The 15781-nt window shown below is 34.8% G+C and overlaps 1 protein-coding gene across 1 annotated transcript; it reads right to left on the reverse strand.

Moving 5' to 3' along the window:
- Positions 1–5976: 5976 nt before the first annotated feature.
- On the reverse strand, positions 5977–14483 carry LOC144452770 (galactosylceramide sulfotransferase-like). The gene is made up of 6 exons (XM_078143921.1): positions 14445–14483; positions 13189–13433; positions 8574–8661; positions 7795–7933; positions 7420–7563; positions 5977–7148 (listed from the first exon to the last, which is right to left on the reverse strand). The coding sequence occupies exons 2-6, from the start codon at positions 13350–13352 to the stop codon at positions 6361–6363; spliced, it is 1323 nt and encodes a 440-aa protein (XP_078000047.1). The 5' UTR covers positions 13353–13433; positions 14445–14483; the 3' UTR covers positions 5977–6360.
- Between the last annotated feature and the right edge of the window lie 1298 nt (positions 14484–15781).

Genomic DNA, 15781 nt, shown 5'->3' on the forward strand with positions numbered 1-15781 from the left:
TTTTAAGGATTTTCAGAAAATATAATTGATTTTATGATTGAAAAGAATTGCACTTCAGTTACACCTAGTGCAGCTTTAAAAATGATATCTTACTTTCATTCTACCAACAGGAAAGCAATACATTACCATCCTACCCATCATTGCTGCTAGTGCAGGTGTACTGCTATTAGGATCTGCAATAACATTGTTTCTCGTGAAACGCTACAAAAAGAAGAAGGAAGAAAAAGACAAAGAAAACACTGTAGTTGCAACCGATGTAGGGACTGAGCAAAATTAGCTTAAAGGAAAGTCCATGCATCAGACTTATTTCTGTCTTTAGCACAGTTGTATTGATTACTGCTATCAACTTAAAGGAAAAGTCCAGTCAGACTTATTTCTGCCTTTAGTACACTTGTATTGATCACTGTTATCAACTTAAAGGAAAAGTCCAGTCAGACTTATTTCTGTCTTTAGCACACTTGTATTGATTACTGCTATCAACTTAAAGGAAAAGTCCAGTCAGACTTATTTCTGCCTTTAGTACACTTGTATTGATTACTGTTATCAATTTAAAGGAAAAGTCCAGTCAGACTTATTTCTGTCTTTAGCACAGTTGTATTGATTACTGCTATCAACTTAAAGGAAAAGTCCAGTCAGACTTATTTCTGTCTTTAGCACAGTTGTTGTGATTACTGCTATCAACTTAAAGGAACAGTACTAGTCCAGTCAGACTTATTTCTACCTTTAGTACACTTGTAGTGATTACTGCTATCAACTAAAAGGAAAAGTCCAGTTAGACTTATTTCTATCTTTAGTACACTTGTATTGATTACTGCTATCAACTTAAAGGAAAAGTCCAGTCAGACTTATTTCTGTCTTTAGCACTGTTGTATTGATTACTGCTATCAACTTAAAGGAAAAGTCCAGTCAGACTTATTTCTGTCTTTAGCACACTTGTGTTGATTACTGCTATCAACTTAAAGGAAAAGTCCAGTCAGACTTATTTCTACCTTTAGTACACTTGTAGTGATTACTGCTATCAATTTTGATAGCAGTAAGGAAGTGATCAGTTTTTACGGCCGGGGGTGGGCCGGTGACTTTTGGTTCATGTTGTACTTAAAAATAGTGACCCCCCCTGCAATTCATCCACAAAATAATCCAACCCCCCCCCCCTCTGACAAATAAAAAAACACAATGCCCCCCCCCCATCTGTTGACAAAAAAACACTCTTTTTGTTCTTGAAAAAGACACTTGTCTATTCTCAAAGCATAATACCGCACACTGCATAGTTAATTTTACATATTACATTTTCAGTAATTTTAAGTGTATCTGGTATAAATTGCTAACCAAAATCCATTGTTTCACATGTATAAAGCTCTTTAGATAGGAACCTATGAGAAGTGTGATTGTCTGTTCACGGACATACAAAATATTCATGGTTTAGTAACCAAAAGTTCTAGGATATCTCTTAGATTGAGTGAACTATTAATATTGATTAATTCAGCTAATTATCAAGTACAATATTATAAATGGAGTTAATATACTTGAAAACCCATGTCAATAACTGTCACACATAATGATGTACTTGCATCATATAATGAATTGTTTACATCATATAAAGATATGTTCACATCATATAGTTGATTGTTTTCTTTAGACTTAACACAACTGCGGCTTTCCATACATGTACACGTTTGCACTCCTCAAGGCACTTGTTTGTCCTGTTCATAATTGTTCAGTTTAATCATGGCACTAACTCAAAACTCCACCCCCTCCCATTCATTGACCACACTGTTAATCTTAACTAAAATATTTTTGAAAGGTTTTGAATAATGAAATGTGATAAATATCATTGGTTTCAGAATAGAAATTAAAAAATGTCATAAAAATGTTTTCTGTACTACAGCAGTTTCTAAACTAGATTACTAATTCAATTCACTTACTATTGGCTATGTTGTCCAGTATATTGCTGGCAACATGATAGCCTTGAAAATAAATACATTCTAATACCAATGAAATGTAATATTATTAATTGCTGACAAAATGTTACTCTCAGTATACAGTCACTCAATGTGGATACTAGATATTCCAAGGAAGATGTAAAATGTTATTTTCCTCCTAACTTTGGACTGTGTCAGTACTATAGAAGTCCTGGCTACAGTAAGTAGCCCTTTACTAGATCATCATCAAACAAGTCTGTGTTTATAACTTTGTTTATCAGTCATTCACATAATATATATTCTCCGAGAATCCGATTAATACTGTGTTCACCTTGGAATATATTTCTTTCTTGGTAGTTTATGGTGTAAAACAATAGCAAGACAAAAGGGGGCTTCACACGTAGCCTGGTAACATGTATTAAACTTGGTGATGGTCAGAGGTATCAGACAAGAAGTGGAACACAAACACAGAAAAGTAATTTGTGTGTGTTGATAAGACATGTAGTTCGTACTATAGCTATGCCAAGTAATAGTTCAATACATGTTTGTACATGTAAATCAACACATTAGGGGTGAGATCAGTAGGTAAAAAACTTATTCTTTTAGTAAGGCCTCAGAACCCCTTCCCCATCCCCTTCTAACTAAATTGGTAAAATTGTTGCAAATAGCACAATCATTTCAAATCAGTATGTAGTATCATGTAGTACTATGATTACAAAGCCAGTATGTAGTAGTATGTCGTGCTATGAATACAAAGCCAGTATGTAGTAGTATGTAGTGCTATGAATACAAAGCCAGTATGTAGTAGTATGTAGTGCTATGAATACAAAGCCAGTATGTAGTAGTATGTAGTACTATGAATACAGAGACAGTATGTAGTTGTATGTAGTGCTATGAATACAAAGCCAGTATGTAGTAGTATGTAGTGCTATGAATACAAAGCCAGTATGTAGTAGTATGTAATGCTATGAATACAAAGCCAGTATGTAGTGAGGAAAAATAGCTCTTTTATACGCACAATAAATGTATTTTAGTGCAATGCATTTCATCCTATTGCTACCTTGGTATTATGTTATCTAGTTCAGGGTTATGGAATCAAGCACAGAAGCAGCTTGCATTGCAAGCGTCCAAAGCACTTTTTAATGTAAAAACAGCACTTAGTCGTTTTGGGAATATCGACATTTCTTTGGCTTTCAAAGTTTTTGACTGTAAAATTTTACCAATTTTGATGTATGGGAGTGAGGTGTGGGGTTTACATACAGGTGAACAAATTGAAATTGTCCAGAATAAATTTTGTTGTCATATTTTGAAAGTATATCACAATGCTCCTAATTTAGCTGTCAAGGGAGAATTAGGTCGTTTTCCAGTTCGTACAATTAGACAAGCTAGAGTTATCAAGTACTGGTTGAGGTTATTGTCTCTACCGCAAGACCGTTTACCCCATAAATGTTATAGTTTTCAATTTTATGAGGCAGAAAATGAAAAGAATTGTTGGGCATTAGGGGTTAAAAAGCTACTTTTTACAATGGGATTGGGTGAGGCCTGGTTTAATCAGGGTGTAGGGTGTACAAAAACATTTTTAAGTTTATTTAAACAGCGCTCCAGAGACATGTATATGCAAGAGTGGAAATCAAAATTGTGTTTATACCCCAAACTAGATACCTATCGCACTTTCAAATCACTGTTCAATAGAGAAAAATATTTAACCGTACTGGACAAACTATGTTTTAGAAATGCACTATGCCATTTTAGGATTTCCACACACAGTTTAAATGTAGAAACTGGTAGACAGCTCGATCTGCTGAGAACTGAAAGAATATGTCTGCACTGTAATTTGAATACCATAGAAGACGAGTACCATTTTTGCTTAGTTTGTCCACTGTACACTGAACTCAGAGAACAACACTTACCTAGATTATACCATACACTACCAAACACCGAAAAGTTTGTAATGCTCATGCAATCCAATAATACAGCAGTTATTAGACAGCTTGCCAAGTTTTTATTTTTTTCAATGAAAAAGAGATTAAGTTCACATGAAATGTTTTGAACGGGAATCCTGTAACACTTGCAATATACATTTTGACAGATTTGATTGTACATTACTTTTGGTTCTTTTCTTTTCACTAAGTGCTGCTTTGATATTATGCTTTGTTATTATGTTTTTGAAAGCTATAAGTATTTTCCTTTGCTCCCTCAAGTCTGTACCTGATTTTGTGTTATGTATACTTTTGGGCCGGAGGCCTATAGTGTTTTGAATAAACACATTATATATAAAAAAAAATAAAAAATAGTAGTATGTAGTGCTATGAATACAAAGCCAGTATGTAGTAGTATGTAGTACTATGAATACAGAGACAGTATGTAGTTGTATGTAGTGCTATGAATACAAAGCCAGTATGTAGTAGTATGTAGTGCTATGAATACAAAGCCAGTATGTAGTATTATGTAGTGCTATGAATACAAAGCCAGTATGTAGTGAGGAAAAATAGCTCTTTTATATGCACAATAAATGTATTTTAGTGCCATGCATAACAATTTTTTTCCCATTTTTCAATCTGACATTTTTAGAATTGTTTGTATTGGGGTACAAAACAGATTTCATTATAAAATACCTCCTCTCACCCCACCCTACACTAAAAGAATTTAGTTTTTACCCTACATTGAACTATTGATTTCAACCATAAATTAATTTGGGACTTCTAATGGAGATGATTGTAGTTATCATACATTAATAATAATAATAATAATAATAATAGTTTTATTTCGAGAGCAAGCTCACAAACAAAATAAATTGCACGAACAACATAAAAACAGACACAAAAAGACTAATTTACAGTACACATTTAAAAACATTCAATAAAGAATCTTCTCCAAAATTTACTATTAAAAATGACAAAATCTGACAACGATGCAGCAATTAAAATATTATTACTCTCTTTAAGTCTAAAATAAAATTTAGATTTCAGAATACGCTGCTTACTTTCAAAAGTCATAATGAAACTACGAACAAACATGTTAGAAATACTAACACGCCTCTTTATACCAAGTAAAATTCTAAAAGCATTATTGTACGCAACTCGTACATCATTAAAACACTTACTGGTATAAACACTCCATTAGATGTACAAACATATATAGGAACTAGACTAACTATATACATGGACATTGAATATCCAATATCTAGACACAGGCTGGGTCAGGCATTTTCAGTCACAGTGTTTGCCACATATTATTTCAAAATGTCCTAAATTGGTTATGTTTGTGCACAGTTCCACATGTTCAGGTCAATGGAGGAACAGATTTTAGAGCCAGTAAATCTTAAGGTATTTCATTTATTATGTGTTACATGTACAGCTACACATGCAAGTTTTTCTACCACAAGATGACACAATGCAACTCATGGCGTGCAATAGCGAGAAATCATTTCTAACAAATAACTTACTTAAAGGTGGCCATGGTGCAGTGTTGTGATGCCATACCATATGTATTGGATCATGTATCAAGAGACAGAGTTTATGTTATATTTGAATGTATATTTATAGCTATTTGTTTATGGTTTATTTTATGCACATACATTTTTTTGTTTAATAGCTCGCACAGCGCCTGCAAGCGGCAGCATAGCGGCTCAATGACAAGTACAAATGCGCGTCCTATATACTATGCGATGTTTTTTGGTGGTTTTACCCAAGGATGCATTGCAGTACAATGACTACACGTGCACGTTCTATGTATGATGTGCAATCTCCACGCCGAGAGCGCTATCTATGATATCATCATGAGGCAGCCACTCACAAATGAATTTACCCAGCTGTGCGAGCTTAGGGGCTTTGGCCTAGTTATGATATTAAATGTATGGACATTTAAGTAGAGGAGCGTGGCTCATGATTTTGTTTAGTTGAAACCAAAGTGACCCCCCCCCCTTTATTCACTTCATAAAAATGATGATCCCCTTTCTTTGAGTCCCAAATTAAGGTGACCCCCCTCTAACTTGCCGCCCCCCCCCCAGCCGTAAAAACTGATAGTTCCCTAACGGCTTTGTTCGTCTGCCGCTCGTTACACATGAAGACTGGAATGTTGTAGTTGTGAAACAAAAACCTATATCACATTGCCTTTTCAAAGATAGATGTTACAGTTCATTGGTTTTTTTAAATCTATGGATATTCATGTGTGGTGAAAATGTTGGTTACAATGCTGAAAACCCAATTGGGGGGGGGGGGGCAAACAAAAATACGTTTGTCATATACAAATAGGTAGTAGTTGGCAACTGCTGAGTCATGGTTGCTAAATTTTGTTGTCCTGGTCCTGTCCTGTCCTGGTCTGTACCAACCTGCAGCGAGAATCAGGGTGAACAATATTGAGAGTGTATCATCTAACAAACATTTTCAAACAAGGGCCAAGTTGCAGTTTTAAAAAATTGAGCATGTTAAAAACAATGTTTTTAACGTAGCCTGGCATGTTTAGCTGTATAATCACGAATCTTGGCTAAAAGTTCTTTGCGAACTTTATCGGTGTACATTAGTTCTGGCAATGTCATGCCTTTACATATAGGATTTTGATCCATTCCTGGCTTCAAACGGAAATCTTCAATGTTCATCCCCGGAGGGCGGTGTACTCTGTTACTTGTCTCTAGTAGTGAGTCAACACACATATCTTGAAGTTCCATATTGCGTTTATGAAGTTTTGCCACTTCTTCTTTCATTCTGTCTTTTCCAAAATCATCAAGTTTTTTGAAAAACGATTCATTGAAATAGTTATACAGCTTCACATCTCCAGCATTGAAATTCTTTATCTTACCAGCCATATCTGGAGTCACCGCATGGACAGACGAACTACTACGAGCATTAAGTTTAAAGGAAACAACATCATCTAGCTCCCAGCACATCATCTCTTTCAGAAGTATAAGTGATTCATCAAAGTATTCTGTTATTATCACAAAATCAAAAATATTTCCAAGTTCTTTTATTCTTGCTTCAAGTTTTGGCATATTGTACATATCATTGACGTCTGTTCCTAGATCATACAACATTGGATTTTTGACACGTCCTTTGTTATTTTTGGATTTGTAATATGTATCAGCATTATCCAGAAACCTTTTCAAGGCATCAGGTCCTTTCAGTCCGTATCGTGCACCAAAACCTAGATACGTGAATGTTGATTCATACATCGTGACGGGGTCTCTTATTGCTGTTACATACACTGTGTCTTTTGGCATAACTTCACTTATCCCTGGAAAAAAAGGAGAAAAAAAACATGAAATCATCAATTTGGTTATTTGGATGATAATGAAATTTGTAGTTAATCGTGATGACAATACCTAATTTAGCATGTCTCCTTTTAAGTAGTACATCATTAATAATAGCTATAATTCAGAATTTCGCATTCTAGCAATGTGTGTACGTCCAAAAATCTATGGTTTTGCACTAACGGGAGGCATTCAGTTTAAATCTGGAATGACGATGCTATAATAAGTTTTAGAATGTCACAATTTTCAACTTACCTTTGTAGCTGAATATTGAGTGAAAAGTATAAATATTATATAAATTCCAAGGAACTTGTATCATAAATTTCTTGTTGAATGGATACGTTCCATGTCCGAGGTGATTTCCATTTGGTGGCATCACAAATGTTAAGTCATGTTTCTCTCCATAGCGGAATAACATATTTTGTATAGTACTACTGCTACATTTATGCATTTTGAAAAATGCAATGTCATCCTTGCGTTGACACGCTGTATCTAGCGGTTTATTTTTATCTCCTGTCTTTTTATCCTGTTCAAGTCTTGGATTCTGTTGTTGTTGTTGTTGTTGTTGTTGTTGTTGTTGTTGTTGTTGTTGTTGTTGTTGTTTTTGAAGCCCAGCATTAATTTGAACACCATCTTGTTGTATTATTTTCATGTCCTGGTGTTTCCCTAGACCTGGTTGTGGTGCTATCAGTTCTTGCGATTCCTCATCTTCAACAGAATTCACTGTAACCTTGTTATGTTTTTGGTCTGATATATCATCTTTTGTTTTCTGAAGATTGAAATATAGAATGAACCCGATTATAATGTGATAATAATAGTATTAATGTGTGGTAGAAATAAGATGTCTCAACCAGTCACTATAATAATCTTCTGATGATCTTTATGAAAACCGACATTTCGGCAATGCATCAGTTGCCTTCTTTAGGGTAAAACTAATAGATAAAATGGGTAAAATCCAAAGTTACAAACTGCTAAAAATGAATACATAATAAAAGTGTGGGAATAAAATGCTACAGATATGGAAGTAAAATATAGAAACTACAAGGAGATAAGACCTCACTAACCTCGAATGTGTTCCTGGATGGTAAACTGAATATGAATGAAGCGAGTATCCTTAGGTGGGCTTAAAAAACGTTGAAGGGCCACCTAGCTTGAAAGGGAAAGGATGACAATAGGCGGGGTGGGGACTGAAGAGGAATGGAAAGTACGAAGACATAGGTGAAGGGAAAGTGAACAAAAAAGGGGAAAGTTAACCCACTTTGCGGTTGATGTCCTTGGGTGATAGTGTGTCTAGATTGTTGATGTAAGAGAGTTCATGTTGTCTTCTGACCCTTGTGTTAGCAGTACACACTGTAGTTTCTATATTTTACTTCCATATCACACATACACGTGTATACATATATACTTACATTAAAAGACTGGGAGGTGTTCTGTTGAGATGCCTCATTTTCTTGTGATTTGGAAGATGTAAACTGGTGAACAAAGGATCCAATATTGCTGAAAAATAAACGAAGAATTCGATAACTCAATTTCCTCCTCCTTCTTTTCACAAAGAATATAGTTTAAGAAATTGATTACATAAATTATGAATGTGATGAATATGAATATGAATATGAATATGAATATGATGATGATGATGATGATGATGATGATGATGATGATGATGGTGGTGGTGGTGATGATGATGATGATGATGATGATGATGATGATGATGATGATGATGATGATGATGATGATGATGATGGTGATGATGGTGGTGGTGGTGGTGGTGGTGGTGATGTCGGTGATGACGACAACGATCCCGTACCTAAATAGACATAATTACTACACTGACTGACAACATCAGAAGTAACGTGTGTATGTATGTATCTACATGTGTGAGTGTGTGTTTGTGTGTGTGAATTCATGCGTGCGTTTGTTTGTATGTATGTATGTATGTATGTATGTATGTATGTATGTATGTATGTATGTATGTATGTATGAGTAGTAATAACAATGGGGGTACGATACCAGTGAAACGACATACACCTAAATTAAGCATTTTAACTTTTAAAAAATGATCTAATCTATATTAAATTTTTGTACATACAAAACATGACCCTGTTGTTTACTAGTTAAGAGTATCTGGAACGACAGTGAACGACAACTATCTGAATTAAGTCAACCACTTGAACAAATGTTTTAAATATATTTATAATAAATATATACCATGAAAGATAACTGTGTTACTTGCAATAGGTCAGCGCCTGAATATAAATGTGAACATTGCAACAAGCGTTTTAAACATAGACATAATTTTATCAAACATGGAAACATAAAACACTCCTATGAGAATAATAAATATGAATATCCTGATGCATGTCCAACATGGTAAATATTGCAAGATACGACCCTCTACACGGTAACTCATATCTTAAATTACCAAAACAATTACAAAATTCAAAGAAAGGCCTCGTTAATATACAAAACAATGACAATGAAATATTTTAGATGGTGTCACTTGGCATATAAGTTTCCAGTCGGAATTCATAAAAATAGATCATCTTTATACAGTCAACACATCAATGATGTAGATTATAAAGGAAAAATATTCCCAGTTACTATAAAAAAAATTCCAAAGATTGAAAACCAAAACAATATATCTATTTCTGTATGTGGTTATAAAAATAAAAAAGCATATCCAAATGCAATTTATGTTAGTAAACAAACTTGTGAAGATCACCTTGACTTACTACTAATACATACATAATAATATAGTTTATTGTATTCAAAGGCCTCCGGCCCATATACAAATTATCGTTTCAGCACAAAATATTATATTACATCACACGGTTGCAAATCAAAATAAAATCTCTTCTTAAATGCCAATTGAATAAATTTACAAAGTTTGTACAGAACATCTGTGTCCCTAGTCCTCATAATCCGTTGAAATTTAATAATGGTTGGTTCTGACTGGTATTCGAGTGGAAGGTATTCATTCCTAAGAACGTCATATTGTGAACACACTAAGAGAAAATGAAATTCATCCTCTATTTCACTCGAGTTACATATCTTACAGACTCTGAGATGTGGGTCAATATCATGATGTCTTCCCTCCTCGATCGCCAATGAGGTTGATGAGCAGCGAAAACGGGCAAATGCCTGAATACATGTTCTGTTGCAGTTCAAAGTTAGATATTTTTCTGGTTCAAGTATATTTTTGAAAGTTATATATGTGCGCAGTTTTGGTTTCTGAGACAGACTGGTACGCCATTGTTGTTTACAGATATCTGAGACACGAGTGGTAAACTCATTTATAAACTTTTGCAAGTCGCCGACCTCTTGGGCTAGCCAAACATAATCAAAGCCATAAGAAAATAGCGTGTTCTTTATGGATGTAGCCCAAGTGTGTCTGCCCAACGCGTCTAGTTTATACAGCATCATGTAAGCTTGTTTTGGCAGCCTGTCATCTGCCATTTCAATCAATTTCAGCCAGTAGTTTATGCATCGCTTTAGAGTATGAAAGTACACAGGTAGTTGGCCATATTCGCCCAAAACTGCTTCATTAGAAGTATTATAGGAGACACCAAGGAAAGTTATACACCACTTTCTTTGGAACTTTTCGATGGCATCATAATATTGGTGGCCCCAGACCTCTGCGCCATAACATAAAATTGGTAGTATCATGGTATCGAAGACCATGAAATGACAGTTGTATGGCAAATTGTCGATAGGATATGATGCGACAGAAATAATTTTCATAGCTTTACTTGCCTGGTCTGCTAAATTCGAAATGGCTTTAGAGAAAGAATTTCTGCATGATAAAAGGAGACCCAAGTAATTATAGTATGAAACTACTTCTATTTTGGACTCCCCGAAATACCAGTTTTCAAATTCTGATCTATGTCCTCCTTTCCGGAAGATAATTGCTTTGGTTTTTTCTAAGTTAATATCCATGTGCCATTTAGTGCAAAATTGAAATAATATATCAATAAGCGTCTGTAAATTTCCAGCTGAGTCTGCAAACAGGACAATGTCATCAGCATAAAGAAGACAGAACATGTTGTAAAATTCTTGCGTCAGCTGTATACCCATTTGACCTGACTTTAAAAGCATAGAGTTAAGCTCTTCAATGAAAAAAGAAAATAATAGTGGGCTTAGAATACAGCCTTGCCGTACACCATTTGGACACTCAAAATACGAGGATAAGTTGTGTCCTGATTTAACACACGCCTGTACACTACCATACATGGAGTGTAAAATCTTGTACATTTTACCTCTACCTCCTATTGAATGAAGTTTATACAATAACAATGTATGGTTGACATGGTCGAATGCTTTGGAGAAGTCAATAAAAAGACAATAGAATTTACCACATCTCACTCACACTTAAATATTTCTGTATAGTAGCATATAATACAAAGATGTTGTCAACAGTGCTATGACCACTGCGAAAACCAGCTTGACAGTCAGTTATAATTTCGTGTGACTCAGACCAACTGGTCAATCTTTTGTTGAGAATAGACGCAAAACCTTTACCCAATACATTTAGGAGGGAAATTCCTCTATAGTTATTTGACCTTGTTCCTTTCTTAAAGAGAGGTATGATAATGGCACCTCCCCATTCAGAAGAAAAGTTACCTGAATTAAAAATGTTATTGAACAGTTCGACTTAAAATTTCACTGTTAGCCACAATGCGCCTTTGTGGGCGCCAAGAAGTTGATTTCAATGTGCCAATTTTCAATTAAATGCGACTATGGTGCGGGGCGTGTTGACTTCCCAATCACTGCCCGATGTTGAATTTAAAAGCTGGCTTCCAGCGAAAATGATAACAGAACTTCCTCAAAAACTTTTACAAATTTATGTTGTATCTTACGGATTAGTCCCATCTCGTACATATCCAAACAGAATGTATTTTAAATATGCAATGGTAGCCCCTAATTTACAAGCAACCAATGGTCTTATTCCTATTCCAAAAAAGATGTAAGAATAAAGAATAAGGACTAGAAAACAATGTCATAATGTAATTTTACATTAACCTAATTTTTTGCCTCAGTTCAAGTGGTTGACTTAAAGGTCATATAGGCGTACGACGATGAGTCATACACAGCTGAGCCTATTGATATGTAAATGTATTAACCTATGAACCCTCTGATGATGCGTCTATTTAAACAATGACCAGGAGTAGTAATACATTCGTTCACTGTCCTCTAAGGCACAGGCCTCACTGTCATTCCAGATACTCTTAACTATAAAACGACAGGGTCAGGCTTTGTATGTACTAAGATTTAATATAGATTAGACAATTTTTTAAGGTAAAAATGCTTAATTTAGGGGTATGTCATTTTGTGGTCTCGTACCCCCATTTTTATTACTACTTGTATGTATGTATGTATGTATGTATGTATGTATGTATGTATGTATGTATGTATGTATGTATGTATGTATATGAGTACCTTCCACTCGATTACCAGCTGCAGTGAGAACCAACCATTATTAAATTTCAATGAATTATGAGGACTAGGGACACAGATGTTCTGTACAAACTTTGTAAATTTATTTAAGATGAGAGATTTTATTTTGATTTGCAACCATGTGTTGTAATGTAATATTTTGTGCTGAAATGATAATTTATATGAGTGTGTGAGTGAGTGTGTGTGTGTATGTATGTATGTATGTATGTATGTATGTATGTATGTATGTATGTACGTACGTACGTACATACGTATGTACGCACGTGCATGTGTACATATGACATACAATGTACAATGGTGTATGTACGGTGTCAGAAGTTACAAAAATACTCATCTATTTAAACAGTATTAATGAGTATGAATTTGTCATGTAAATGTCACTTTCAGCTATGTATATGGTAAGTCTTATAAAGAGCATTCCGATGAATAGACTGAGGTCGATTTGTCATTGTTTGTATTGGTTCTCTTGTTAACCATTTTGTCAAATAAGACGTTGGTAAAGAAGTAACGCAACACTCAACCTTCAATCTATGTCACACAGTGAGATATCTGATTATTATTACAACTTACCTAATTCTATGACCGACACGTCTTGTATATGATTGTACTACAGTGTTGGAAGTCACTAAAATAGTCAGGATTATTACCACACCAAATAGACACAAGCATGCAAATATAATCTTCAGCATGACCACTTTAGTGATTGGTAACGTTGACAAGTTGTTTGCTGCCATTGAGATGGCCCTTCCAACTTTTCTATGAGAGATCAACGTACAAGCCTGCTGCAGAACTGAACTGAACTGAACTGAACTAAACTAAAACAAAACAAAACAAAACAAAACAGAACAGAACAGAACAGAACAGAAGAAGACTAAGTAAACGTGGGGACTGGACGAGGATTAAGTGCTACAGATTGGAAAAAACAGCTGTCTATGGCAAAGCATAGAAAAAGTCGGCCATTATAATAGATCCATTGATAGATAACATTAAAGTGAGAACCTGTCATGGAGCCATGGGTATTTAAATTATTGTTAATGTTATTGATTTCATTTAATGTGATAAATTGTTGAGCCATAGGCTCGTCTTACACAATGTCGAGAAAGGGTAAAAGAGAAATATGCAATGTTTACATTAGAAATACCATGGTTTACCAACACAGATAAATTTCCATTTCAAGATTACAAATACACTTACAATCAATAGGATTGAACAACAGCAAGAGTTGTGGGTTACAAAATAAAACACTAAAACTGAACAAGCTAAGTTGACAGAATAATTACATCTAGTTCAGACGATGTAAAAATGAAAGACAATGAAGAATTCATTTATTTTATCTACATGTTTTTCCCCTTTTTATAAGTACTAATCATGTAGTTTGGACATTTTGATTTTGCAGGACTTATTTCTCACTTTTCAAGATCATCACTTTGATCAGTGTGAAGAAGATCAGCTATCTCTCTTAAACTGTCATTCAAACTTGACAGACTTTCTCTAATACATGTATTTATAACTCAAATTGCTTTTTCTAGATCTTTTACTAGCGAGAATTTCGTGAAGCAAACTGTACCATTTAAAAGTTAGTACTGCAAATAACACATTAGGATCGATGTCTCAGAAAGTAAAATATTTACCATAAATTCTAAAGATTTCTTAGTTTTAGGGACCAAGTTCAATAAATATATCCATTTTCATAACCGGAAATTTATCACTGACAGTCAGTTGTTTTAACTGGCTATTAATCCAGCTATTTTCTACACGATTTTCTACACCACTGCTCGTAAAAAAATAACTTGTAAACGACCTTGACTGGATTGTAATACACTTACCTATTGACTAGTTATTTATCAAAAGATGGCATCCAAAACTTGATGGCTATACTGCTAATGTCGTGGTCTATTCTTTCATATTATCTCAGCAGACTACAGCACGATGTGTGTCGATGGATGATAACTCAACAGATTAAAGTTCGCTTCGGTTGCATATCACAGGCTTCCAGTGCACTGGTTATATGTGATGAGCAGCTCAGAGTTCAACATAACAGCCTGCACAATACTGGTTATAGTCACTTGTGAGTTAATATTCTATTTTAGGGATGATAATATTTTATTTTTAGGGATGATAATATTCGATTCAGGCATAATCATAATGTAAAATAATGACGTCAATAATAAAATAATGCAACGGGAAATTTTCCGGCAATCACAGTCGACGGTATTTTTTGAATATTCGTAAATATCAAGGATACCCAAGAATAGAATATTATCCTGGAATAGAATATTAGCTCACAAGTGACTGTGTTGCCTGTGTGTATCCATAAGAGAAATATCCATAGAAGCATTTGCAAAGAGATCACTACACGGGTCACTACGTACACTATGACATAACACAGGGGTGCATGCTATTGACGGATTGGGATATGTGGCTCTACCGATGAATTTATAGACTGTAAGATATGTTGTGTTGTTCAGTCCTATCAGACTTCTATACCACTGTAAGATATGTTGTGTTGTTCAGCCCTATCAGACTTCTAAACCACTGTAAGATATGTTGTGTTGTTCAGCCCTATCAGACTTCTAAACCACTGTAAGATATGTTGTGTTGTTCAGCCGTGTCAGAATTCTAAACCACTGTAAGATACATCGTGTTGTTCAGCCCTGTCAGACTTCTAAACCACTATAAAATACGTCGTGTTGTTCAGCCCTATCAGACTTCTAAACCACTGTAATATACACGTCGTGTTATTCAGCCCTATCAGACTTCTAAACCACTATAAGATATATTGTGTTGTTCAGTCATATCAGACTTCTAGACCACTATAATATATACGTCGTGTTATTCAGCCCTATCAGACTTCTAAACCATTGTAAGATACATTGTGTTATTCAGTCCTATCAGACTTCTAAACCACTGTAAGATACGTCGTGTTCAGTTTTCAGCCCTATCAGACTTCTAAACAACTGTAAGATACATCATGTTGTTCAGCCCTATCAGACTTCTAAACCACTGTAAGATACATCATGTTGTTCAGCCCTATCAGACTTCTAAACAACTGTAAGATACATCATGTTGTTCAGCCCTATCAGACTTCTAAACCACTGTAAGATACATCATGTTGTTCAGCCCTATCAGACTTCTAAACAACTGTAAGATACATCATGTTGTT

The sequence above is a fragment of the Glandiceps talaboti genome, chromosome 23 (genome assembly GCF_964340395.1).
Source record: "Glandiceps talaboti chromosome 23, keGlaTala1.1, whole genome shotgun sequence".
Classification (NCBI taxonomy): domain Eukaryota; kingdom Metazoa; phylum Hemichordata; class Enteropneusta; family Spengelidae; genus Glandiceps; species Glandiceps talaboti.

What these genes read in the sequence shown, in the direction of transcription:
- LOC144452770 (XM_078143921.1), bottom strand. Translation starts at nt 13,352, where the DNA reads ATGGCAGCAAACAACTTGTCAACGTTACCAATCACTAAAGTGGTCATG. An exon ending in ACACCTCCCAGTCTTTTAAT is followed by an intron (nt 7,934 to 8,573) that starts GTAAGTATATAT and finishes TTCAATCTTCAG; the next exon opens with AAAACAAAAGATGATATATC. An exon ending in GAAAATAATACAACAAGATG is followed by an intron (nt 7,564 to 7,794) that starts GTGTTCAAATTA and finishes TCCGCTATGGAG; the next exon opens with AGAAACATGACTTAACATTT.